At 39.5% G+C, this 25,080-nt stretch overlaps 1 protein-coding gene across 3 annotated transcripts in view; it reads right to left on the reverse strand.

Annotated features, from left to right (window-relative positions):
• The window catches only part of stk32a (serine/threonine kinase 32A), a 91,718-nt gene that overhangs the window by 56,398 nt on the left and 10,240 nt on the right, over positions 1-25,080 (reverse strand). For all 3 annotated transcript variants that reach the window (XM_059352205.1, XM_059352204.1, XM_059352203.1), the window contains exons 4-6: positions 24,328-24,383; positions 20,176-20,327; positions 1,766-1,939 (exon numbers count right to left, since the gene is read on the reverse strand). In XM_059352205.1, coding sequence (XP_059208188.1) covers positions 1,766-1,939; positions 20,176-20,327; positions 24,328-24,383 — 382 coding nt within the window. The remainder of the gene's footprint in view (positions 1-1,765; positions 1,940-20,175; positions 20,328-24,327; positions 24,384-25,080) is intronic.

Consider the following 25,080-nt stretch of genomic DNA (forward strand, 5'->3'; position numbering starts at 1 on the left):
GCAAGTAAATCAATTTTTTGAGATATAACCGTAACAACAAAAGGGATGCTTGACAAAATCATGGACACTGTTGTCAAAATCCTGTGCTTTGTGCAAACACCCACGCTGACAACCTTTGTTGGACTTGTGTGTAACTCAACAGTGACACACTTGCACAATTGGGAAATCAAATCAGCAGCAGGTTTCATTTCAGAGAGTATTTGGTAGAAAATATTAAGTATGAAACAGGGTTGTGTATCTTGTCTGCATTGTCCCTTTATGATAAAGGCATATTTGTAACGTGACACCGATAAGGAAAATAGCCACTGTTTTTATCTTTTCGCTCACTCAGTGTATTGAAAATATTTTGGCAGCATCATAGGCTGTAACAGGATATCCTACACTCTTTGAGTCACGTCAACAACTTAAAATAATAATATTGGGCTGCAGCCATGGCTTTCTTGGCCATGTGAGTATATGGCCCTGCCATAACAGCAGGTATTTCTGCCTAAAAAGCACTTAACCTGCATTTTATAAATTAAAAAAGGCTTGGAAGCAGCAGCATGGACAGAAGTGGTGCATTTCATGATGGCCGTAGTCTGCAGCTCAGGGTAAACTGTTGTGTCAGGTGTGACCTCTGTGTCAAGGCAGCTTGACCTTCCTGCACAGTGGCGGAGCAGTCTTATTATAAAATATTATGGAAGTAGACAGCCAAGGAGAAAAGAACACTGGGGTAGATAATGCTTAAACTAGGTGGTGAAAAATAAGGGAGAGAGAGACATACTCGTAACAGGAGGAGAAATAATGGAGCGACCAGTCAAAGCCTTTTTCTTTTTTTATGGATAGAGATGCCAGTAAGCCCTTCTCTACATTATTAAATGGTAATAATCAAACCACAATATAACGAGAAAAGTGCACTCAGTGGAGTGAAAGTCTCCACCAGGCGTACAGAATCCCCCGACATAACTTATCGAACCAAACCCCACTCAGAAAACAAGCATTTTAAAAGTTGTTTGCTTGTCCTCTTGAAGACAGACCTGACAAAGCATCAATTCAGATTTTTCACACATCTGCATCATGATATATTTATGTCAGCATACTTTTGAGTCATTAATTGCAATTAAATCACAGTAGGATCTGTGTATTTTGAGTACATATTGGTGTCTTTGCACTGTACCGGCAGTCATCCAGACGCATGACCTGAGAAGGCGATGAATTTCACTAAACTGTGTACAGGCCTGGATGATTTTATTATATTATTAATCCAGACATGATGGTGTTTGGCTTTCTGACAAATATGGGACTACCACAACAGATACAAAGCAGCAGTAGTTGTTATTTCAGCTCTGGTTGATGACGTAAGGTAAGCCGAATGGAGTTGTTTACACTGACAAGTAATATGAATAAATACAAATGTAATTTCTGAGTTCAAACTTGTAGGACACCAAAATAAAAAGCATGACATTTCATGATGCATAGTGATGCACAAGAAAATGTGGCCTTTAACAGACAAGGTAGGGCTTGGTTTTTTTGCATTTGACGGAAATACCTTTGCTATATAACTAAAGCAGTTGTTGATGACTTTCAACCAATCGGCCAGTTAAGAGGAATGATTTGTTAGAGTAGCAGTAGTCAGCAGTCAATGACAAATTAAACAATTGATAAAACAGGTTTATCAAAAATTAGGAATCACTGCAGTCCTACAAGGCCAGAAAGACGAAATCCTGCACACATGCTGCCAAAAGTATGATCTCCTCAAGGAGGAAAATAACAGAATTAATTTCACCTGTGTATGATGCGCTTGGTACGCAGGTATCCCAGAGCCAGGGCCAGCTCACAGATGTAGAGTTTGACGGTGCTCTCTGAGAAGTGGACGTTTTGCTGGAGGTGATAGCGCAGGTCTCCTCCCAAGAGCAAGTCCACCACCATAAACATGTCCTCCTCATCCTGGAAGGAGTACCTGCAGGGGAAAGCAGCCGGTCAGGATTGAAGAATGACAAGACCAGAGGGACACCAGGTAGTGAAAAGGACATGAGGTGGAGAAGAAGGAGATTTGGAACAGGATGAAATGGGTAGATGCGTAGCAAGGAGGTAAGAAGGAAGAGAGAGACATGGAAGTGGAAATAACAGTGGTGACAAAAAGGTTGAAAAATGAGGAGAGACATTGTCAGCAGAGGTAGAAGGGAAGGTAAATATGGAGATGTGGAAGTTGCAGGAGAAGAGAGAAGCAGGGAAATAAGAGTTGAGAAGAGTAAACAAAAGATGGTGTCACATATTTACCATAACACAGTGCTTCCAAAAATCTTAAAATAGCACAAAACTTTTTTAATTGAAGATGGGGAAACCCATGCTGGAAGAATGCTAACTGAGATGAATGCTGTGTTTATGATATATTCCTGTATCGCTTTAACATCGAAGATACATTGAAGAACACTTATATCCGTAAGCAAGTAAAGAATATGTCAAGTGCAGATTGAACTCATGTTAGCCTTGTGTTCCTCAGGCAAATCAGCGTTTATAAGACAGTGTGTAAGACCTTGCTACAAAAGGCTGGGCAGAAACAAGCGATTCAACAAAATTACCCATGAGTGACTCAACCCCATCATCTCTGACAAACCAGCATCAAGAGCCTCCCGGGGTCTCTGAGGGGAGATGCTGCTCGACTCTGTCTGACTACTACAGCATGCAGAAGAAAGGCACTCATCATGTTCTTTCACAGGGGAGGGGAGCACTTACATATGTGCTGAGTCATGCCTGGGGAAATGCTCATTATCCTGTCTGTAAGGCTAACAAGCGAAGAAACTCAACACAGAGTTCTAATTTGAACGTTTTTGACAGCAGACAGGATATTTCATAGAATGTGGACTTTGTGAACTATGTAAAAAGAAGTATTTTGTCTTCTTTGTCTTGATTTTTTTCACCTTATTTCATCACTACAATTCATATTTTTTCTGTTAATGTTCAGGCATGCTTAAATATCATACTTAAAATAACCGTAAAGCTCAAACTAGAGGATTGCAGCTGGGGCCGCAACCACAAACGAGCCGTGCCGAAGTGTACCATTTGTGACCGGACGAAGGTTGTTTTGGCCCCAGGTGCGATTGCTGTACAACTGAACTGCACCAAGGGATAAAATGAACCAGGATTTCCAGGATCCGACCAAACTAAACCACCCAAAATCCCCAGTCCAAGCTGCAACCTCTGGGTCTGAGCAGTGAGGCAAACCATGAAGTGCCTTAAGCTGCATTTTACCGAAAATGCCAGCAGGGGGCGCTGACGGCGGCTGCAAAAGCGTTTCGGTCCATCCATTTCAATACAAAATTAGAAAACTTCTCACTTGATTTATTACTTCAGAATCTTTTTTTAGGACAACATTATGGTCTCTATCGCTAGTAAAAAATCTTCTTCAAGACAATTTGATGTTAATAGTGTAAATAATGGCCCCATTTAGAAGAAAATAGAAGATAAAGAATCGTATGATTTGGGGCATGGTTACCTTTGATTGACAGGTCGCTAACAAGGCCAGCTGTCATCAGAAGAGAAGCAGAACAATGTGTATCCATGGCAACGTGTCAGTAAAGTTATGACGTTTACCGGTTTGGTCTCATAACTTTGACCTTTTCACTGTATTTTCACTTCATGACAGTTTATGTGAACGTTTTGTTCATTAAAATGTCTTGTTCAGTGTTTGGTTGGACTAACAGACACTCCAAGGAATCGCTGTTCAGTTATAGTAACATACATTTTGTTTTTGTTTTTTGCTAGCCAAAACTAACATTCCAGTTAATGCTACAGTTAATGCTAACATGAATTAGCATCAGCTTCTCTCAGTCAGGTTGAGGTGTAGAGAGGCTGTAGTCAGTGATCAGATCCCTCTCGCTCCTCCACAGTCCAAATATGGTCTGCTCCCCGTATCAAAAACTAGATGGCAACGAGTGTAACGCTGAACTCGATGCTTCCAACGGGCCACAAACCAATGGGTGACGTCACGGTGACTACGTCCATTATTTATGCAGTCTGATACAGTCGGATAAAATCCAATACATCATCTGCATTTATAAAAAGTTAATCATCATAGTTCCATTGTGTCGTCTTTGTTGCATTCTAGTTTCTACAACAAAAAGCAAATGGGGACAGATAAACAGAAAAAAAGCATAATCTCTGTTGTGATTACATTAGTGATCAACAGACAGATAATCCTGGCTTTTTTCCCCCTTTTTATTTTTTTCATGAATTGATGTGCGAAGTGATATTGAGAGCTCGTCCTCTTCTGTCCAAACAACACTGGCGCTATGAAAACCGTATAGCTCATTTATTGAGAAAAATCCTGCCTCCACTCAGCAACGTTGTCCGCTCAGATGGCTCCCTGCCCTGCTTCTAAATCTATTTAGTGTTAACAGGTTTTTCCTCAGACCGTAGAGTGTCTTGCCATTTCATTAAAGTGGACCATTACATATAGTATATTACATATTCCTAATGCCAGTGTGTGGTGTAAAGGTTTGGCAGGGAAAACGGTCTGCTGAGCTGTCTCCAACAGGAAAGGTGTCAAAGTAGCACAATGTCCTTTATTCATGAATGAAATCACATGCAATTTGAATAGCTATTTTTATGTTTTTTTTTATTTGCTTTATTACATATATTTTTATTTTCTATTATTTATTTATTTGCCTGAATATGCCTCAGTTCTCTATGAGTGTGTGAGGGATTTTCTGGCTGGTAATGCTACTTGTGGTCATCAATCTATTCATCCATCCATCCAGTCCTGTCATGCACAGCAAGCCTTTATCAGCATGCAGCCTACTGCTTCGCCATTTAAGAAGCTGTTGCACAAATCATCATTGATTTTTACATGCTGGGCGTCCCACAGGGGACACGCTTTTTTCCTCTCCCCTCTAAACGATGAGCTAATTAGTTACTCTCCCACAAGAAACTAATTCATGCAAACATTATATTTTTTTTTAATTTGCAGCAGCCAACATTTCCTGGCTCGCCTAAAGCTCAGTGTCCTACATCTGCGCGTTCAGATCTTCTTTAAAACGCTGCACTACAACCCCTTTGGAGTCCTTCAAAATGTTCTGTAAAAATAGGATGAAATGTCACCGAACACTTTTGAGAGTTTGCTTTTTTTCCACTCCAGACTCCACTGGTATGGGGTTTCTTCTGGCAAATACGTCTCAGTAAGGACCATCATCTTGGCTCAAACTCAGTGCTCAATGACCAAGGGCAGTTTTTTGCCACGTTGGTAAACTCTCCTCCTAGGGGGCCCTTCTCCAATAAACTGGAGGTGGTGCTTTTCTGCACGGGATGGATGGGGATTGATTGAGCTGACTCAAAACTGTCTGCTAAGGCTCAGATAATGCTGAGACCACTTAACATCTGATTGCCAATGGCCTCAGAGTGTGGAAAGACTATCTGTTAGACACCTGTCCTCAGGATACACACACATTTGGGAAAGATATGCATAAAAATACACACACATACAGTAGTGTCCCACTTCCTTCTCAACTCACTTTCAGTTAAATATTATGCTATATTATTATGAAATGAGCTGGCACAACATCTTGAATTTGAGTCACTCGAGGCTAAACACACAGATGCACAATCTACAAACAGTTCTGTACTAATGAATATCAGTTTTAGGGGGAAAATAATTAGAAGAGGCCAGCTTTTCCCACTTTAAGTGTATAATGCAGTGCAGCTGAATGGATGGGACCAGCTGCAATGCTATCAATCACTCAGACAAGCAGCAATGACGTAGCCACGCCTGTGGACACCAAGGTTGTTCAAGTTTTTGGCAAAGTTTATATGTGCATGTGTGTGTGTGGCAGCATTATGGGATGAAACTTCTGTAGAGCTCAGACAAAGACGTTATGTTTTCTGTGTGGTTCGTCCATTTCTCCGTCAGCAGAATTATGAAGAAAAAAAATGGCGAGCCAAGGAAGAAGCTATTACATTTTTTTGAGCTGATCCTAATCACAAGGAACTTTTTTTTCAACTTTTGTTAACGTTGAGAGATGAAGCATTTGTTGTGCATTCCCTTGGTGGTGGGATAATTGTGAAAACTAGTTTTCTAATCATATTTCATAGCTCAGCTGACAATTTCCTTTGCTCTTTGTAGTCACTCAACTGGAAACATCTATTGTGTTGTTTAAACGCTCTGAGCAATAAAATACAACACTTCTTCTTTTAAGCGTCATGTTGTTTTCACAATTATGACTAAAACCTCACCAACAAAGTAAAGGGAGGAACTTTTTAACTTGGGGGAAAAGGAGCATGTGAATGCTGCGATCTTGGAGTGCCATTTTTTCTTTTTTTTTGTTCTGGGAATAATTTAAACAAATGTGAGTATATTTACAGTACAATATTAAGGCTTGCTAAATCAGAATGTGTTATATAATGTAGCAGTGCTCAGTTATTGTTCCACACAAAGATATGAGGGGAATATATACAAAATCCATACAAACATAAGATTCATAAATTTTGGCTACAGCCATTTTGAGGCATTTCTTCTGCATTTAATGTGATTTATTGTAAAATAAACAGCAAATGTGAATTTCATCCAAATGTAAAAATACTTTAAATCAGCCAAAACAGGTAGAGCCTTATATATATATATATATATATATATATATATATATATATATATATATAAATAAGGAGACAGGATTACTTAAAAGCGACAGATCCTGAGAGGAGGGGACTTCAGAGTTCCAGCAAACTGATACGTGAAGCAACAGAGTGGATCTGTGTGTGAGTGTGTGTGTGTTCTTGTACTTCCTACATAGTGAGGACCGGAACACGTTTAAACCAACAGAGTGAGGACATTTTTGCGAAGTGAGGACATTTCGGCAACCTCACTTCTTTAAAGGCTTTTTTGAGAGTTCAGACTTTGTTTTAGGGTTAAGGTTACAATTAGGATTTAATTTATGGTTAGGGTTGGGCATTTAGTTGTGATGGTGAAGGTTAGGATTAAGGGTTAGGGAATTCACTATCCCAATGAGGGCCCTCACAAAGATAGAAATACAAGGGTGTGTGTGTGTGTGTGTGTGTGTGTGTGTGTGTGTGTGTGTGTGTGTGTTGGAAAATGATGTGACACTTGCGTCTGGCACCCTGAGAGGTGCACAGTTTAGGCAGGCATCATATTAACATCACATTCTCTTAAATATCAAACCAGTGCTTCACTTTGATACAGGATTTGCAGTTTGGACCAACATGACTCTGAGTTCATAGATAACTTTCACTCTAAAACACTTGTATAACCATTAGAGAGAATTGCCTGAAAATATTGTGTAAAAAATAAAAACATTGAGGCAGTAATGTGATACAGTGTGCAAAAATGGACAATATTTTCAAAAATTGCAAAGCTGAGTGTGTGTGAAATATTCATGACCCAAATGTAAAGCTTAAAACGAGCCCGGCTGCTGAAAACTGTAAACCAAGAGAAGAAAAACAAGCTTCTCAGTGGTTGAAAGTGTGAGCTAGAAAAAGCAGTTTGTGTTTGCTGGATGGACTCCATTTTACTCTGTCCATTAATCATTTAATTAACTCTCTTTGTCTCTCAGTCTCCCTCTCCTTTTAAGTCTGTTTCTCTGTCTCTCTCTCACACACTCACACATACACACACACACACACACATGCAGTGTAAATAACTCTAACCCAGCAGAAGTAGTTAAGGTGCTAAAGAATCTGAGAAGCTGCTGTCACAAGCATTTAGGGGACACGGACTAGACTTTAATTGCTCTTTTCTTGGTAGAGAAACTGGCTTCTTCCAGGAAAACTGCTGCTTATTCATTCAATCACTCCAGTATGTAATGAATACAGTGAGACTGCTATGAATCAAACAACTCTTCCATGACTTTAATATTAAACTTTATTGTGTTCAACTTAATCTCGCACTTTCATCTGCAAAGTTACAACTGACGTTACTAAATGTAGAGATTAAATGTGATCTGTGGTTTGCAGAAAGATACAGTGGCAACAGTTATTCTGCCAACTGGGTTTTTGTGTTAAAAACTGTATTCTTTCATTCATTACATTACATTACATGTCATTTAGCAGACGCTTTTGTCCAAAGCGACTTACAATAAGTGCATTCAACCTGATGGTACTAGACATAGACCACAGGAATCAAGTAAGTACATAACTTTAAGAGCTAACTGTCATTGCTACAGGAGTGCTATATGTTAAAGAAGAAAAGAATAGAATAGAAGAAGAAGAAGAAGAAGCAAACATTTTTTTTTTTTTTTAATATATATATGTGTTAGGTGACCATGGCTTAACCGAGGTATTGTTGGAAGAGATAGGTCTTCAGCCTGCGGCGGAAGATGTCCAGGCTGTCTGAGGTCCTGATGTCGGTGGGGAGCTCGTTCCACCATTTGGGAGCCAAGACAGAGAAAAGTCTGGAAGAGGTTTTGAGGCGAGTTGACCCACGGAGGGTCGGAGTCGCCAGCTGTTTGGCTGATGCAGAGCGGAGAGGACGGGCAGGGGTGTAGAGTTTGACAAGGTCCTGGATGTAAGTAGGACCTGAACCGTTAGCAGCAGAGTACGCCAGAGCTAGAGTCTTGAAGTGTATCCGAGCAGCCACAGGTAGCCAGTGGAGGGAGCGGAGGAGGGGTGTTGTGTGTGAAAATTTGGGAAGATTGAAGACCAATCGAGCAGCTGCATTCTGGATGAGTTGCAGAGGTCGGATGGCTTTGGCAGGCAGACCTGCCATGAGGGAGTTGCAGTAGTCCAGGCGTGAGATGACCAGTGCCTGGACCAGGACCTGAGCTGCCTTCTGAGTGAGAAACGGACGGATTCTCCTGATGTTATGCAGCAAGAATCTGCAAGATCTGGTGGTGGCGGTGATGTTTGTGTTGAGGGACATTCTACCAAACTTTCTTTTGAGGTAAAAATCCTCTTTGAACGTATTTATTTTTTAAATATCTTGTTCCAAATGCTTATTGCTGCTCTGCACTGACCAATAATCACTTCTAAAATGTAGTTAAACAGCTTTTTATCAACAGGTCAGTGCTACATTTACCGACAAAACGTGTGACGTATGGTGGGTGGTGGGTCGGTGTTAGGGAGGGACAGCAAGTCCATCAAGTCAATCAATAGCACACTTGAGTCCTCCGTGAAACCAGTTTAATCGAGTGGAAAACCAGCTCTCATGCTTGGCTGACATTTCCGTGTTTTCTGTCCCACAAGTCTTTCCATCAGAAAGCCAAGGTGGTAAAAACTGAAAGGGCTTAGCCGTCACTGACGGGGATATTGTTCTGTCTTCTGAGCAAACAACACTGACTGACTCACCACAATCTCTCAGACGGTTGCTCAGGAACAAAGCCGTCATACGGAGGGTCAACAGCCAGTGTGGCGATACACACAGCAAGGCATTTACAGAACACACGTGAACACAGGCACATACTTACTGCAGCCCAACTGTCTGATCGAGCCTGCGACCCATTTCTTAAGATGCAAAGAAACTTTGTTTTATAAGTCTTAAAATGTCCCAGATATAAATACAAACATCAGACATCTACACAAGTGAAACCCAGAGACTGATATTGGACTTTTGAAACCGATATTGATTTTAAAAGAGAAAAATTCACAGATAGTGATATGGCAGTCGACATATTACATTTTATGAGCTGGTAAGAAAATAAACCTTTTCTATGCAAATTGTGCACCGATTTCATACCAACATTACTATGCAAAGGTACTCCAAAGGCTACTTTCTGAAACAAACAACTTTATTAAAGAATATGTGACAGTATAACATTATAATATATTGTATATACAATTTATTACATTGTCAACTACGTACATCCCCATCTTTGGAGAGAAGCTTTTCAGCCATTTTTAAGTGATAGATGAAAGAACATTTTATTCATTCAGCACTCTGCTTGACAAACTACGTGTTGATGAAACCATTTACTCAACTCTATCATCCTAATTATCGTTTGAACAAATGGCAGACTTACCCAGGAGAACGTGGTTAGTATCCAATGTGAAAACAAAAGTAAACAACTTTTTACGTCAAATTTTTATATAACTTTCATGGCTCACAGTTTGTGAATTAGGTTTTTTTAGCTAACTCGTGTTGTTTACATAGCGTACATTCCTGTGGTTCACGGTTTTTGAATTATATTTTTTTACATAACTTACGTTTTTTAACTCTCGTGGCTCATGTCACATTCAGAACTACTTCACTTCCAGCATTTACGTACATTTATTTACTGTTTAAACTGTCTTTTATAACGTCTTACCAGGAAGTTCTTGCCCTTAACATAAGGTCAGTGGATTTGTAGCCTAAATTCCCCGAAACTGCAGCCTTTTTACAACTGTATGTGTATATGTAATGACGTGTGTGCTATTTTTTGAATGCTCCACTATCCCGTGAGCCACGAAAAGCTTATATGTGTCATTATGGGTGCAGGGTGGTATTGACAAACAGTCTATTCTGTTGTTAAGGAAGAAATCTTGTTAGATATACTGGCCTTTCACTCATTAAAGCACACCTAGTTAAAAATGTGTACCCTGCAGATTCATCCATAAAGTCAACAACTCAAGTATTTTTTTCGCCCCCGGAGACATTATGTTTTAGGTTGTCTGACTTAACACGATATCTCAGGAACGACTGGAGAGAATTTTTTTTTTAAAGAAATCAAGAATTGATACGCTAATTATGCCAAAATTTCATATTGATGTCTAATTTGTGACATCTTGGGTGTCCACCATTAAACTGTGCTAATTATATGGATCTTCCGTACTGCTGAGTAGAAGATATGTGAACCATCCACTTTTTAGAATTTGTAGCTTCATTGCAACAACATTCATATTTAGAGAATGATCTACTTTCATGGCTACACGAGTCTGGACAGAAATTTATGCAAGTAAAATGCAACTTGGCTGGTTGATGGAGGCAAAGAACCGCAAGGCAGTAATTCTGGTTTGATCCCGCTTCAGCACTTGAATAAGTGCACATAATTGCACTTATCAATGACTTTTTGTGCTGTACATACTGCATTTTAGATATTATAGCTGCAAATCAACATCACCCCTCTGGGACTGACTGACCTGGTGCAAATTCAGCTGTCTATTTAACACCTTATCAGCAAAATCTCCACTTTATTAGAGTGGGAATTAGTCTCCTGGGACAATAAAAGCCCTATTCCTTCTAAAAACAAGTGCTCCCTCTCTCCCTCCCTCTATGACATGGCGACACAGTATTTAGAAAGTGTTTGAATATGAATGAAGTCTCCACTGGCCTGCTGCCACTGCTGTCAAAATGAATTAGACATGGTACTCATTAAGTTATTTGTCACAGGAAGGCGCTGGGTCACAGAAGTTACCGTTAATATGACAACATATACGTGTATGACTGATGTGATTTAAAAGAGCCTGTTTCATGTTGAAGCTTTGCACTAACCTGCACTCAACGATGTGGCTGAATGCACCGTGTGTAGACACAGATGGAAACTACTGCAGCTGCTGCTCACGCTACACCTCAGCAGACACTGGTACACCACATTATCCCTGTACATTCTGTTTTAACGGTGCAGACTTTTCATTAGCCTTTAGCCTGTTCCCTCTTATCCTTTCTTTCTGTCTCTCTTCTCCTCTACTTGTTCTCTCTCCCTCTGTCTCATTCAGTCCGTCTTTATAGTGTCTGTATCTGCTCTGCCACACGTGCATTTCAATGTGACCCCTCGCAGGCCTGCAGGCAGTCAGTCTGGTGGGAGAGCATCCTGCATGGTGCTTTTAGAGGCACAGGCACCCCAGGCCACTTCAGTAATGGAAGTCTCCAGAAACCACAGGGGCTCACAAGCTATCGGTAATGTGTCCTTACAAAAAGGACTTCCTTTCTCTCTTTCAAAAGTAACAATTCAAATAATACTAAAACGGCTGCAATTTGAAAATGATAGAAATGGAATAACTCGTGTTTCTTCGGGCACAAAATATTCTATTTTTACGTAGATAACTGTCCATAAATCAGGACAGACACATTTTCCCAGTTTCTCATAACATTAAGTAAGTGCCTGAATGAGAATTGTTGCACTTCTTTAAAGGTAATGGAATTATTGGCAATATTCCCAAACAGACCCTCTTTCTTAAAGGGATATATCACTTGTACCCTATCATTAAATGTTCAAAGATCTTATTTTTCTCTCTCAGTATCCTATTATCCATAGCCTGAAATTGAGGAAACATACCCAAATTCAACTGGTTAGATTTTTTTAATCCTCATTTATTTATGTAATGGCCATAGCAGGAAATCAACATCAATAAATCTCAGTCATAAAATGGCTAATTAATGCTTTGTTCTTCAACACAACAAATGGCAATTACTGTGATTAGACATACTTACTATACACGCACGCACACACACACACACATTTCCACACACACTCTGATCAAAGCCCCTTGCTGAAACTGACACATCCGGCCAGCCGCTCAGGCTGTGACATGTTGGATCGTTGCCGACAGCCCTCCGACCTTCCTCTCACCCCCTCTCCCAACACCTCCTTTGACTGACAGCTCCCATCAGTCTGTGTCCAATGCTCCCTGATATTCACACGCACACATGCACTCTCATGCAAAAAATACATGCATGCACTACTGACAGAAAGCTCCGGGAATATATGATGAAAACTCAATTTGTAGTTAACAAGTGAGTATTTTTAAAAGTTACTTTTTTCTCTAACTTCCATCCAGTACTTAAAAGAGACGTACCCGAATCCAAATACATTATTCAGGAAAGCACAACTAATGAGATGGAAAGAGATTTATTCTACCTAGGGCTGGGTGATATGGACCAAAAGTCATCCTGATATTTTTATTTTTTTTTTAATGTATTTTTTTGGGCTTTTTCATGCCTTTAATGGACAGGATAGTTGAAGAGAGACAGGAAACAGGGGGCAGAGAGAGGGGAATGACATGCAGTAAAGGGCCGTCCGATGCGGGACTCGAACCTGGGCCAGCTGCAGCGAGGACTGTAGCCTCTACACATGGGGGGCCTGCGTAACCCACTACGCTACCGACCACCCCGATCCCGATATATTTAGTCTGAATATCGATGTACGATATATATCCCGATATTTTTAACGCAAAGTGAGAGCAAATGTTCAGTCAAAGTCAAAGCCAAATATGACATGTCACAAGTAGTTTTAAACCATTTATTTAAGTGAACATAAATGCTGTATAACAACAGGAATACCTTCTTCTTTTTTTAAATCAAAGCTCCATAAAAGGCACATTTAAATTAAAAAAAATATTTTAAATAAAATAGGCCAATCTTTTTTTGAAAAAAAAAAAAAAATTATATGAGAAAAGAATAACAAACAAAAGAACTAAAACCCCAGTAAGGTCATAATTTATATATAAAGAAATAAAAAAATTGAACTATATCAATATATGCGATATGGTCTAATTCCATATCGCATTTAAAAATTATATTGATATATTTTTTATCGATATATCGCCCAGCCCTAATTATACCCGAACTCTCTCCTCATCATTTGGTTAATATAAGAGAAACATGATTGACATGTCAGTGTGTCCGCGTGTGATTTATGTCAATCTTAATCACAAGTTAAAAAATCCCATTATGTTTGCAAAGTGGAACATTTATTTTGCTAACTGGGTGTTTAATTTACTACACATTATTGAACAGTGATCGCTGAATTCTGTAGTCGACCCGGTTAGAGCTGGACTAAGCACCCTGGCGCTGTCCAAGGTACCTCAGAGCATCATAAACTTACCGGTATGTGTGTAAGGGAGAGCACAGGGACTATTGTAAGTTCTTCTGTAAATTATCAATAAGCGTTTGAGTCAGGACTGCCAGACCCCCTGGACTGTTGTTGGCCTAAAGTTTTTTTAATGGTTTTTTAAATGTTTTTGTCTGTGCTGTTTTGTGTTTTCTCTGTACTCTCGACATCATTGTAAATGAGGGGTTGCCCTCAATGATTCCTCGAGAAATTAATAAAGGATAAATGAAATGAAAGTTATGCACTGATGATGAGGAGGCGGCAACACATGCAGGAGTAGCGAGAGAAAAAAGTCTGGTGTGGCAGCTGGATTCTTTCAAACCTCTAAATCTGTACATCAAAATTAAGCTGAGAAACTGTAGTTTGTAGCTTTAGCCTATAGGTTGATTTTCAAAATATAAGTAAATGCAAATGCAGCATTGTTGAAATTTAAAACGATTCCCTCAACTGAAGGATATTTTTCTATGTATTTTTTCTATAAATAGTTTCTAGTTCCAATGCCAAACAGAATCTTTAGATTTTTTCACAATTTCTGATTCTTCAGTCTCAGTTAACCCCATTTAAAGGGTCGGTGGGTGTTCTGTTAAACATGGTTTAGTTAAAAATAATAAACAAAGAGAGAGACAGAAAAAAAGAACAATTAAAGGTGAGAGTATGGAAATATATATCCTAATTAATTTTTATGCCAATTTGATGCTTTGAAGGCACAGCATTGCAAAAGCAGATAGAGGGACAGATCATTGTGCTGGTTGAAGAGATACAGATACACAGAATGGTGTCTTTGTAGATCTCTAGTTCTTAATCAGGAGGTTTTCTTATTCCTACAGCCCCTGATTCTGTGATTTTCCATTTTACAAGGTCACCTTGACATCAGAGCACATACTTAACATGCTGATATGATGCTTTCCAGTGTTTGGAAAAAAATGAGGATGAGATGTGCGCATTTTGCAGACACATAAAGATACAGTTTGTACCTTAGGTACAAGCACATGTCACTATTGCTACTTGTAATATTTGAGTCTTGAATTATGGTAGCTCACTCCATTCCATTCAAAGTGTACTCTATGTCTTTGCAGACTGTAGTGTCTGTACAATACAACATGTCTGGTATACTTGACCTTTTATGTCAAGATGCTTGGAGGAATTCTTCCCTTAGTTTCTTTAGAAAAGCATTGCCTTTGTGAGATATTGAGTCATTTCTGTTTGCTTTTCTGATGGAAAAAATCACTTAAATGGGGAATAACACTGAATGATGTCTAACTCTGCATAGAAATGAAATGCATTAGTGACATTGCATAATAACCGAGCAAGAAAAAAGACTCCCTAAAGCAAAGCTTTTACTTCACTATGTGTCAGACTTTTGTTGTACTTATTTTTTTCCCAGTTATGCAATGACGTTTTTTCAACAATAGCATGTTGCATCACAGCATTATTTGTCACAGAGGTCAGAGGTGACACATAAAAGCTGTGTCCTGTATACATTGTTAAAAGCACATTTAGTTGTGAATTCTAACCATTCACTGAAAAATGTTGGCAGACAACATTATCATCCTGTGGCCTAGTTTGTGGAAGAGAACAGATGAAAGATATTGGGAAATCTTGTATGAAATCAGTTATGTAATTTCCTTAATCCTAGCCAATCTTTTTTGGTTTGTGTTAAATTAGCATGAAATTCCCCTGAATAACTCATTCTACTTCATTCACGTTCTTTTTTAATTGGAACATTTACTGTTTTGAATCTCTACAAATTGGTTTAAATCCCATCTGTGTGGTTGACACGCAAATTCTGGGAAAGAGTAAAAAAAAAAAAAAAAACTTCTTAAAGACTCACAACACTCCATAGATTTATTTGTTAACAATAACAGTATGGAAATACATAAAACTGTGATTTGTCCCCTTCAAGATTCAACAGTTTTACCAGATGGCATTTCTGGAATATAAAACTAAGTCAACAACTCCACAAAGGGCATTTTTGCAGTGCTGTTAAATATGACTGCTCTTTTCCTTCTGCTTGAAAACAAATATGATACTCACACAGCCATCACACCAAACAGCAAGCAGTTAGTTTCTCCCTCTGTGACATTTCCTCCATCCACAAACAAATCAACTGCAAAATCTGCAGTTAAAGAGGCAGGAAGACTGAAAGCTGAACACAGCAGCATCTGATGCTGGTTGCCATCTCTTCCTCTCTGAGTCTGTCTGATATAGTGTGAGTGTATCTCTGGCAGCGCGGTGCCAATGAGGGCTCCCCTTACACCGTGGGTCTTAGTGCAGCGCACGCACAACGGGCTGCCCCGCCAGTGCTGGCACATCAATACACTGTACCACACTGCTAATGCCAGAGGTCTTTAAAATTAGTATTCCATATCACACTTAAAGTCCCCCTCCACTCAAAACTGTGGGTCTTTCTGTGTTTACAGCCATGGAAAAATATTAGACCATTGTTTTCTTCAATGTCTTGTTCATTAATTAATGCATGAGAGCTGATATCTAGACATTTTCCATGGTTTTCTTAATAATAACCAAAATCATTATCAAGAAAACCATGGAAAATGTCTAGATATCAACTCTTAAATTAAACTCTTATAAGCTATTTTGTCCAAACAAATGTACATTTAGTTGTACCAGGTATTAAAAATAACAATAAACTGAAGAAAACAAGGGTAGTCTAATAATTTTTTCCATAACTATGTCTCTGATAATCAAGCCACTGAGCATCATGCCCAGCTTGCACTGCTCTTTCACCGGTCAACCTAAAACGTGAGCATCGGCCGTGTGCAGAGTGGACACTAGATCCATAATTTCTCAGTGAGGGAGGAAGAGTAGAGGTGCTTCCAGTGGCTTTTGAGAGTTTTTTCTTTACTTTTTATGTGGGAAAACCATGGGGGAAAAAGTATCACCTGAGTATTTTGAACATTTTTCAAAAAATGTCTGGAGGGGGATTTTATACTAACAGTTTGCATGGAGAAGAGTTAAGAAGTTTGTTTCTTGCTCCTGTCTTTTAAGCGCATTGTTGCCTGGCTACATGCAGTGCACAAACACCTGAGGTCATGCCCTGTAGCTAGAGAAGTCACAGCAAGAGGAAAATAATAACAATAGAAGCAGATGGGGAAGAATAAAAAAATGGAGAAAAGGGAGAGGAGTTGAAGGTAACAGAGGACGAGGAAAGAGGTGAATGAAAAGAGGACAGACGACAGAGGAGGATGAAAGGACAGGCTGGGGACAAAGGAAAAATAAAGTCTGCTTTTGGTGCACGTAGCTTGCTCGGTGCAGTTCATATGCCTGCAGGTAATCTCACGCTGTCTCTGACCTTGAGCGCTTACCTCAGGACAATCATAAGTTACGCCAACTCAACACTGAGAGAGACAGAAAGAGAGAGAGAGAGAGTGGGCGAGTGGGCACAGCGCTGACCCAAGCACATCTCCAGAGGAAATCACCCCCTCCCAGAGGAGTTGATGCTGCCAAAAGCATTAACTTCCAATAGTTTTTTTTGTCCAACACAGCATGCAATCAAGCAAGAAAGCAAGCACTGGCATTGTTTGTCTGATGAGTCTGTACACTACACATCTCTCTATTCCTCTGTTGTTTCCCTCCCTGCCTCTGCTTTCTGCTGTGTGGCTATTCTCCTCTTTTCCTGTGCCTTGCCTATCTTCCACTCTTTTTACTGGGCTTTTGTCTCTTCTCAGACATTCCCACTGTGGGAGGATTTAGTTTTGTTTCCCTCAAATTAGTATTTAAAAGACAGCTATTGATTCTAGCTTTTAGCTAGCTTTAGAAAAAAGATATGGAATTAAACTGGGAGAAAAGGGAAGTGGGTGAAGAGAGGATAGAAAAGTGGGACAGAGGACAAAGGGTAGTGGGGGAAGGCGACTTGGAGAACATTAGTGCCACAAGTCACTCTTGTCAGTCAATCTTGGAAACCATTTGCAATTGGTCGGACAACGATTTAGCCTCAGGGGACAAGGTTTAATAATTCTTGGGCCTCAGTATAGCCGGCAGTATCTGGGAAAAGGGTAATGAATATCTGGGCCAAGACTTCCTCTTACATGTGCCAGCCATTTTCACAGTCCAAATATATAACAACTGGAAACATGGAAATAAGCTGGAACAACGTCTACAGCTGGATTGTGTGACAAGTGGCCAGTTTAGCTAAGTTAGCTAAGCTAATAAAAGCTAAATCATCGTCAGACAATCTCCATCTGGACTCTTTATTACCTACAGTCAACCAAGCCACTAGGACTACAAACAGGCTACAAACTGAAACCAGACTGTTTCTGATACCAAACAATGGTCCTGTTGCTTACAGATTCTGCCTTCATATAGTGGGTAATTGACAAATCAAAAAACAAAAAAAAAGGGTTACAGATATAACTAAAGCCAGGCTCAGACTAAAGATATTTTAAAAGCAGATTTTGAAATTGGGTTGTATCATGCACAATGTTTTTGGGTTATAATGCGATAGGAAGCTACGCACTACCTCACGTGATCTCATGGCAAGCCGATGTCAACAATCACAGACTGACATGGTATTATATGGTAGTAATGTTTTGCAGTGAGATAAAACAAAAGCAGAAGGTTTATCATGCCTGGATGAGAAATGGTTGTCTATTCATGAGTGAGAACTGGAAGGGAGATTTAGAGAGTCAGTATCTGTCAACAGTAGTATGATAGCTGCTAACGTTAGCCTCAAGGGCTAGATGTTGAGTGTTACTTGGAAATGCTGTCAGTCGGCCCAGCTTGTTGCTTTCATTTCAATTCATCATTCATCATTCATCATTGTAAACAGACCAAGGTCCAAGACCAGATTTGTTCACCAGTTGTTGGAAGGGGTGAATCAGGGTAGTCTGAGCCTGGCTTCACCTTCTATGAATTCCTCCTGACTATAAAATACATAAATGACCACTGATGATCACTGGCGGTCAGGAAGAATGAAACAGAAAAAGAGTAACTGAGGTAACTAGGTTCTATTAATTCTGGATTAAGGCCAATGCATACACCACAAGAACAGAGAAATGTTCTTCTCTCTCAAATGACGTCATTGGGTTCTTGAAGCCTTGGGAGGGAGAACAAATGTCTCTGTTCTTGACACATCATCAGAGGGCAGAACTTTTTTTTTTTTTTTTGCAATTGAGTTTCTCATGAAGTAAGAAATGTCTTGGCCAAAACTAACTATTCTTGTTCTTGCCACTTCGAGAAATGAACAAATTTCCTTGTTCTTGCGGAGTATGTATAAGCCTTTAGTGCCACAAATTCTTTATCATCCAGGCATTTTATTTAGACTCTGGCAGTCAGGAAGATGAAACTGAATGAAACGTTATTGTTTTGTTTTAGTTTTTTACCATTTTATCAGATGGGTATTGAGAATGGTAGTATCTGTATCAATCTCCAAATTTCTGGTACGGTAACATCCAAATAGATGTGTATAGAGATTCCTCTTTTAGTAATTTCATTGTTCACATTTCCAGACTGTTACTACTCATATGATTTGTCAAAACTGGACTACATTATCCTGGCAGTTATTCATCGTCCTTGCACAGACATTCCCTCCTCTCTACTTTCTGCTTGACAGAAAGAAAACCACGGTGGCTTACTCTCAAACGTTGCAGAGTGGGAGTGCTTATCAAGAATTAATGGTGCCTTTCAGACGGAAACTTAACAAGCCATACTTATCAGGCATCTCAAAAGTACGATTCCTGGTGCTCAATCAGCTCGGGCTTTCAAATTATGATGAATGAGTCGTTCAAAGTACCTGATGAGTCATCTTAGATTAGCACTTGCGGTTTGAATGAGCTTGTACAGTGTTGAGGCAAAGACTTCCTCGACCCCCAAATGTGGTGAGGCAAACGCAGAGCTGCCAAGAGAGGGGAGTTGCGCCCGTTAAAGTTGAGCTTGGATCAGTGAGCAAACTACATTTTCCTTTTAGCAGCTTCAAAGGGTGGGATGACGCGAGTGGAGGCTTGAGAGTATTCTTCAGCGGACAACACCTTTCCGAATGCATCTGCAGAATCCAGAGCTTTCTTTAATGGCTCTCTGTGTGTCTGTGCATTCACATATTTAATGGACAGGACACAATCACCATAAAAATCAAATGGGTGACACAGAGTGCCCTATAAAATCATTGAAATGGCTGCTATGGTTGATGGTAATAACCAGTGTTAACTACAAGCCTTTGCAGAGACGATCTGCTGAAGTGGAAATCATTGACATTTTGCTTAAAATTTTACACAGCAGCTTTTTGTATACATATTTAAGGAATGGAGGGCTTCACTTCATTTAAGGCAGTCTGAAGTAAGTTAAAAAGGAACTAGAGTAATTACCTAAAACACTAGAAAAAACACAAGAAGGGATTCAGGGTTGCGTGCCACAGGAAACCTGACATAACTGATCCACAGACATTTACCGTACAACCACACATTCCAAAACTTATTTTATTAAAGCAGTGGCTTACCAGAAGTTGACCAAGAAAGGATGTTCAAGGTTCTGCATTATCTGCAGCTCTTTCAAGACATTCCTCACTTCGTTCCGCTCCACACATTTCAGCTTGTTCATGTACTTCATGGCGTACATCTTCTTCGTGTCCTTCTTCTGTACAATGCAGACCTGATGACAAGATTACATAATAACAGATTCCTGAGGTGCTGTTGTCAAAATACTTTGTATTCTGCTTGTGCATCTCGGTCTTATTGTTCGGTACTTTCAAGGCTGCTGAATCATATTTTGCTTTCTACCATACATAATAAACAAAAATAGCTATACGTGTTTCGACCAGAATTATCATTGGTTATGTTGCATTAAACAGAGAAAAACAGTGTATTAGTTCCACTGAAATAACCCAGTATAAAATGGTTTCAAGGGTAGCAGTATGTTTTTTTTAATTTAATGTAACATGTGACAGGCAGCAGCTACAACACATAGAGTCTGTGGTGTGGTTGGCTGTTTTTAAGCCTCAATTCAGCATCTTTGACCATCAGCCTCTTGCTTAATGGACGTGACTATATTGTTGTTTTTTTGTTTGTTTTTGTGCAGAACGGCTAGCTAGTGCTAGTAAGCTAACTTGATTAACAAGGGGCAATCATTATTCAAAATGAATAAGCCAGCTGAGCAGGACATTTTTAGTGACCAAGTTTAAAGTTAACTTTGATGAAGTGACAACAAGTGAATGGGTCAAAGTTTTAATATTTAGCGACCTGTCAATCATTCAGTAGCCCCGCCCTCAAGCAGACCCTGCTTTATCGTCTCTAAATGAGACCATAATCTACAACATAAACATCATGCTGTATTGAAGAAGACTTGAAAGCATGAACATATTATAAGAATGTTTACTGAGGTAATAAATCAAGTTAGAAGTAGGCTTATTTTACAATTGACTTTCACACAAACTGACTTCTTTTATAATTAGTGGAGTCGCCCCCTGCAGGCCATTAGAAAGAATGGAGATTAATGGCACATCTATGTTGGCTTCACTTTTTCAGGCCCAAAGGAAAATATATTTGATAAAAAGAAATAAAAAAGTTATGAAAACTCATACCTACTCATACCTCTATTGGTATGAGTACCACTTTAAGGGCACTGGTATTGTCATCTTTTTTAAATGTAGCCAAGTCCTAATCAGTTGCTAATCTGCCTACTTTTAAAAATGTCACAACAGATTTATTAGATTCATTTTACTAGATTTTATAGAGTAATAATTAAGATAAAAGTCTTACATTCTGTTTGACATATTTAATCAAATGTTGCAATGCTGTAATGTTTTTTCTATCATTCATGGATGTTTGTGTCAAACTGTATTGCTTTTGACACATGAAGAGGTATAGTGCAATAACCAGAAATGTTGTTCACCCAACAAGGCTGGAGGGAAACTTCAGGATTCCTCTTTAATCTCTGTGATCAGGATTTTAATCCTCTCTTAAGACGTTCAACTTTTCACACCAGTATGTTTTGCATTTCAGAGATGGGAAACATCATGTAAGCACTCATTAGAATAGCAGTATCAAATGCAGACATTTTATAATCGCACTAAAAATGCAAAAACAAAAACAGCACTCAGTTTATTTATGCATCAGTTTAAATAAAAAGCGTGACTGTTGTGACGCAGCAAATGCAGAATATAACACCTGGTGCAATCTTGTTGGCTGTCATCACGTGTGTATATCAAAGTGTACATGAATGCGCTCTTTTGACAATGTTTCTGAGAATGGATGCTATTTTCAATATGCAGAGGAGCAACACTCCATATTTATTTGTGGTTGTGCTTGTCTGTGCTACAAGCGTCAATAAGCCAGTGATTACTGCTATCTAAGAGAGTGATCTGTGGACCAGCTGGCACAGTTAATCAGCCAAACCCTGATCACATCACTCCTCCCATTGAACAGCTTGCCATCTACTGTGATTAGACTGCTTATCTGTTGTTGGACAGAGTGTAGATACTGTGTGGGTGTGTGTTCACTGTATACATGAGAGTGTGTATGTGTGTTTCTATATGGGCTTACATGTACTGTAAGTAGTGGAGTGAATTACTCTGCAGTATTAGACTAAGCAAGTTGAAACATCACTTCAGTGTTTCTGTGCTTTTGTTTGTTGTCCAGCAAATGAAACCTAAACGCTTTACTAGACTGTTTGGAATACTTATGTACTGACAGAGGGGTGTCGTATTTTGTTTGTAACATGTTTAGACTATTTTAATAATTTATTAATCTTTAAAAGTCATTTTCTGAGCTGACCTTTCTAGCTTCTACATTTTGAGGATTTTTTTCCTAATGTGACACTGCAGTAAATGGAATAACTTTAGATTTTTGAAGTGTATATCTGATGATATAACGGATCAAGTCAATAATCTAGAAAATAAGCAAAGTAATCATAAGTGAAACTAAAAGTTAGTTGCAGCCCAAGAATCACATAAAACTAATTTTTAGTGTGATATTTTTAAGGATTCTGTGATATTGGATGAACATTTGATTTGGTTCCATATGTGATTGACATTCGTATTGAATCAGTTGTAGTTGCACATATATTGTTTAGTACTTTCACTCCTAAGCAACATGTCCTCCTGCGATGTCAGTGCTCGTTTCATTGTGGTAGGGCCTGAATTCACAGAGCACGTTTCAGCTGCTTGGGGCGACTTTTTATAGTTCAGTCAGACAACTCAGGTTATGCAGTGTATGTTTATTGAAACAGCAAAACATATTAGATTTGGCGTCTAGACTCCGACCTCATCACTCCTCAGGCAGTTACATGAGATATTGAGAAGTGATGTAGTAAAAATCCCCCCGTCGGAGCCTACAGGTGGATGCAGCAGCAGCAGCAGCATTGGCAGGCAGAGGGAGACTCTCATCTTAAATAGACTGCCAGATTGGATAGAAGGTGTGTTTTGGTGGAGGATGTATGAGGAGTCGGGCATGTCATGTATGGCAGCACAGCTCGAGTTGCCTACCTGAACTAGCTCGCAGGCGTTGCTCCATTTGTTTTTAATGTCAGTAAATCGTTTTTTCCACTTTACGTGCCTTGTGTTTTTGCTGGAGTGCCCATGAATTGAGAGGCAAAACTCTCCCAGACTCATCCTAAAATTAGCCTTGAACCGACCATAATCCAGATGAAGCTCCTGGACCAGGTGGTGGTACTTCCTGTAATTTCCTTGCCTAATTTCTCTTCCGTCTTAAGGTCTCATGTAACCACACTGATGTGTGATCTGTTTCCCCAACAAGTTCTCCATCAGAAACGGCAGAAGAGGTTGTGTGTCAGTACCACAAATTACTGTACGTAGGCACGTATAGTGGATCGCGTTTTAGGGCACATATGTATGTTTCGCGGCTACAACGGCGTGTTCTAAAAATAGCACACATGTATGGTCTGCGGTTGTGAAAGCAGGACTGCAGTTTCTGTGGATTTATGTTGTAAAACCACTGACCTTTAGCCTGGCTAACGCCAGACTATATCACAAATGAGATATAGTCTGGTGACTGGAAATGAAATCGAGTGTGCAAGGCAGCATGGGTATACCCAGACTAACTGACCTTAGGTTTAGGGCGTGTTGTGAAAGACAGTTCAAACAGTAAATAAATGTACATAAATGCCGGAAATTAGGTAGTTACAAGGGTCATGTGAGTGCCGCAAGTTACATAAAAAAATTTAAGTTACGTTGAAAAACGTGATTCACGTAACTTACGCAAAGAACGCAACTTAAGTTAAAATTGGTTTACTTTTGATTTAACAAGGTATGTGATCCCTTCTCTCTTGGGTGAAAGTCCGCTGTTTATTCGAGCCATCAACAACCCCAAGCTCCAACCAAACATGGGAATCCGCTCTTTTAAAACTTTGCTTGGCTGTCAATCACTACTACGTCAGCAAGATGGCGGTGTACAGGCGACCTATATTGAGGTTTTTGACAGGAGAACAGGCTGCTATTCCCAATACTGAAGTACAGCCTGTTTAACACACGGGTCCTTAGTCTTTCTCCTTATGTCTTCTGTTGCCACCAGTTATTTATGTGTTTCTAATTTTAATGTTTTACAGAATACAACAAAACAAATTTCCCCTTTTGATATGAATGTTTCATGTAACTTAACCTGTTGAGGAACATGGCTATACTTAAAAATGGACTTACTTTTCCGAAGCTTCCTTTTCCTATAGCCCTCAGGATCTGGAAGTGGTCGAAATTCACTGTAAGAAAGAAGAGCAGAACATCTCTGTTAATTACTTCTTACTTCTCATTGTGTCTAATATAATTTGGATTATATTCTGAAATATTCTCTCTGGGTCCTCCAGCTTCCTCCTGCAGTCCAAAGACATGCATCTTAGGTTTAGTTGGTGACTCTAGGTGCCCTTAGGAGTGAATGAGAGTGTGAATGTCTATCCCTATGAGTCTGGACTACGATAGTCTGGAGACCTGTCCAGGGTGTAACCCGCCTCTCGCCCAGAGTCAGCTGGGATCGACTCCAGCACCCCATGACCCGAGTTCGGATAAGCTGTTCAGGATAATGAATGACTGAATAAATCTGAAATCTGAAATGTTAATTATCAATACAACTACTCCCTCACTTTTAAAACAAGTTGATAAAACTTTATAAGATCAAAACTAGATACGCATAATTGTTCACCGCATTTGACCTTGAGGCTAAATACATTCATCAGCTGTATGTACTTGTTAAAATGACATTTTAACCCCTTAAAATGAAAACTAGGTCAGTCTGTCCCTATCAATAGAAACAGATGAACGGAAGCACAGTCAGTACAGTTACAGTAGGTTCACTGTGAGGTTTGAGCTCATTTCAACAATGCGGACAGTCAAACTGAAGCACACGGAGGTCTCTGGGGCGGCCACAGCGCACTGGCATAATATAGCAGAGAATTAAAATAA

This window comes from Centropristis striata, chromosome 15 (genome assembly GCF_030273125.1).
Source record: "Centropristis striata isolate RG_2023a ecotype Rhode Island chromosome 15, C.striata_1.0, whole genome shotgun sequence".
Taxonomy (NCBI): Eukaryota; Metazoa; Chordata; class Actinopteri; order Perciformes; family Serranidae; genus Centropristis; species Centropristis striata.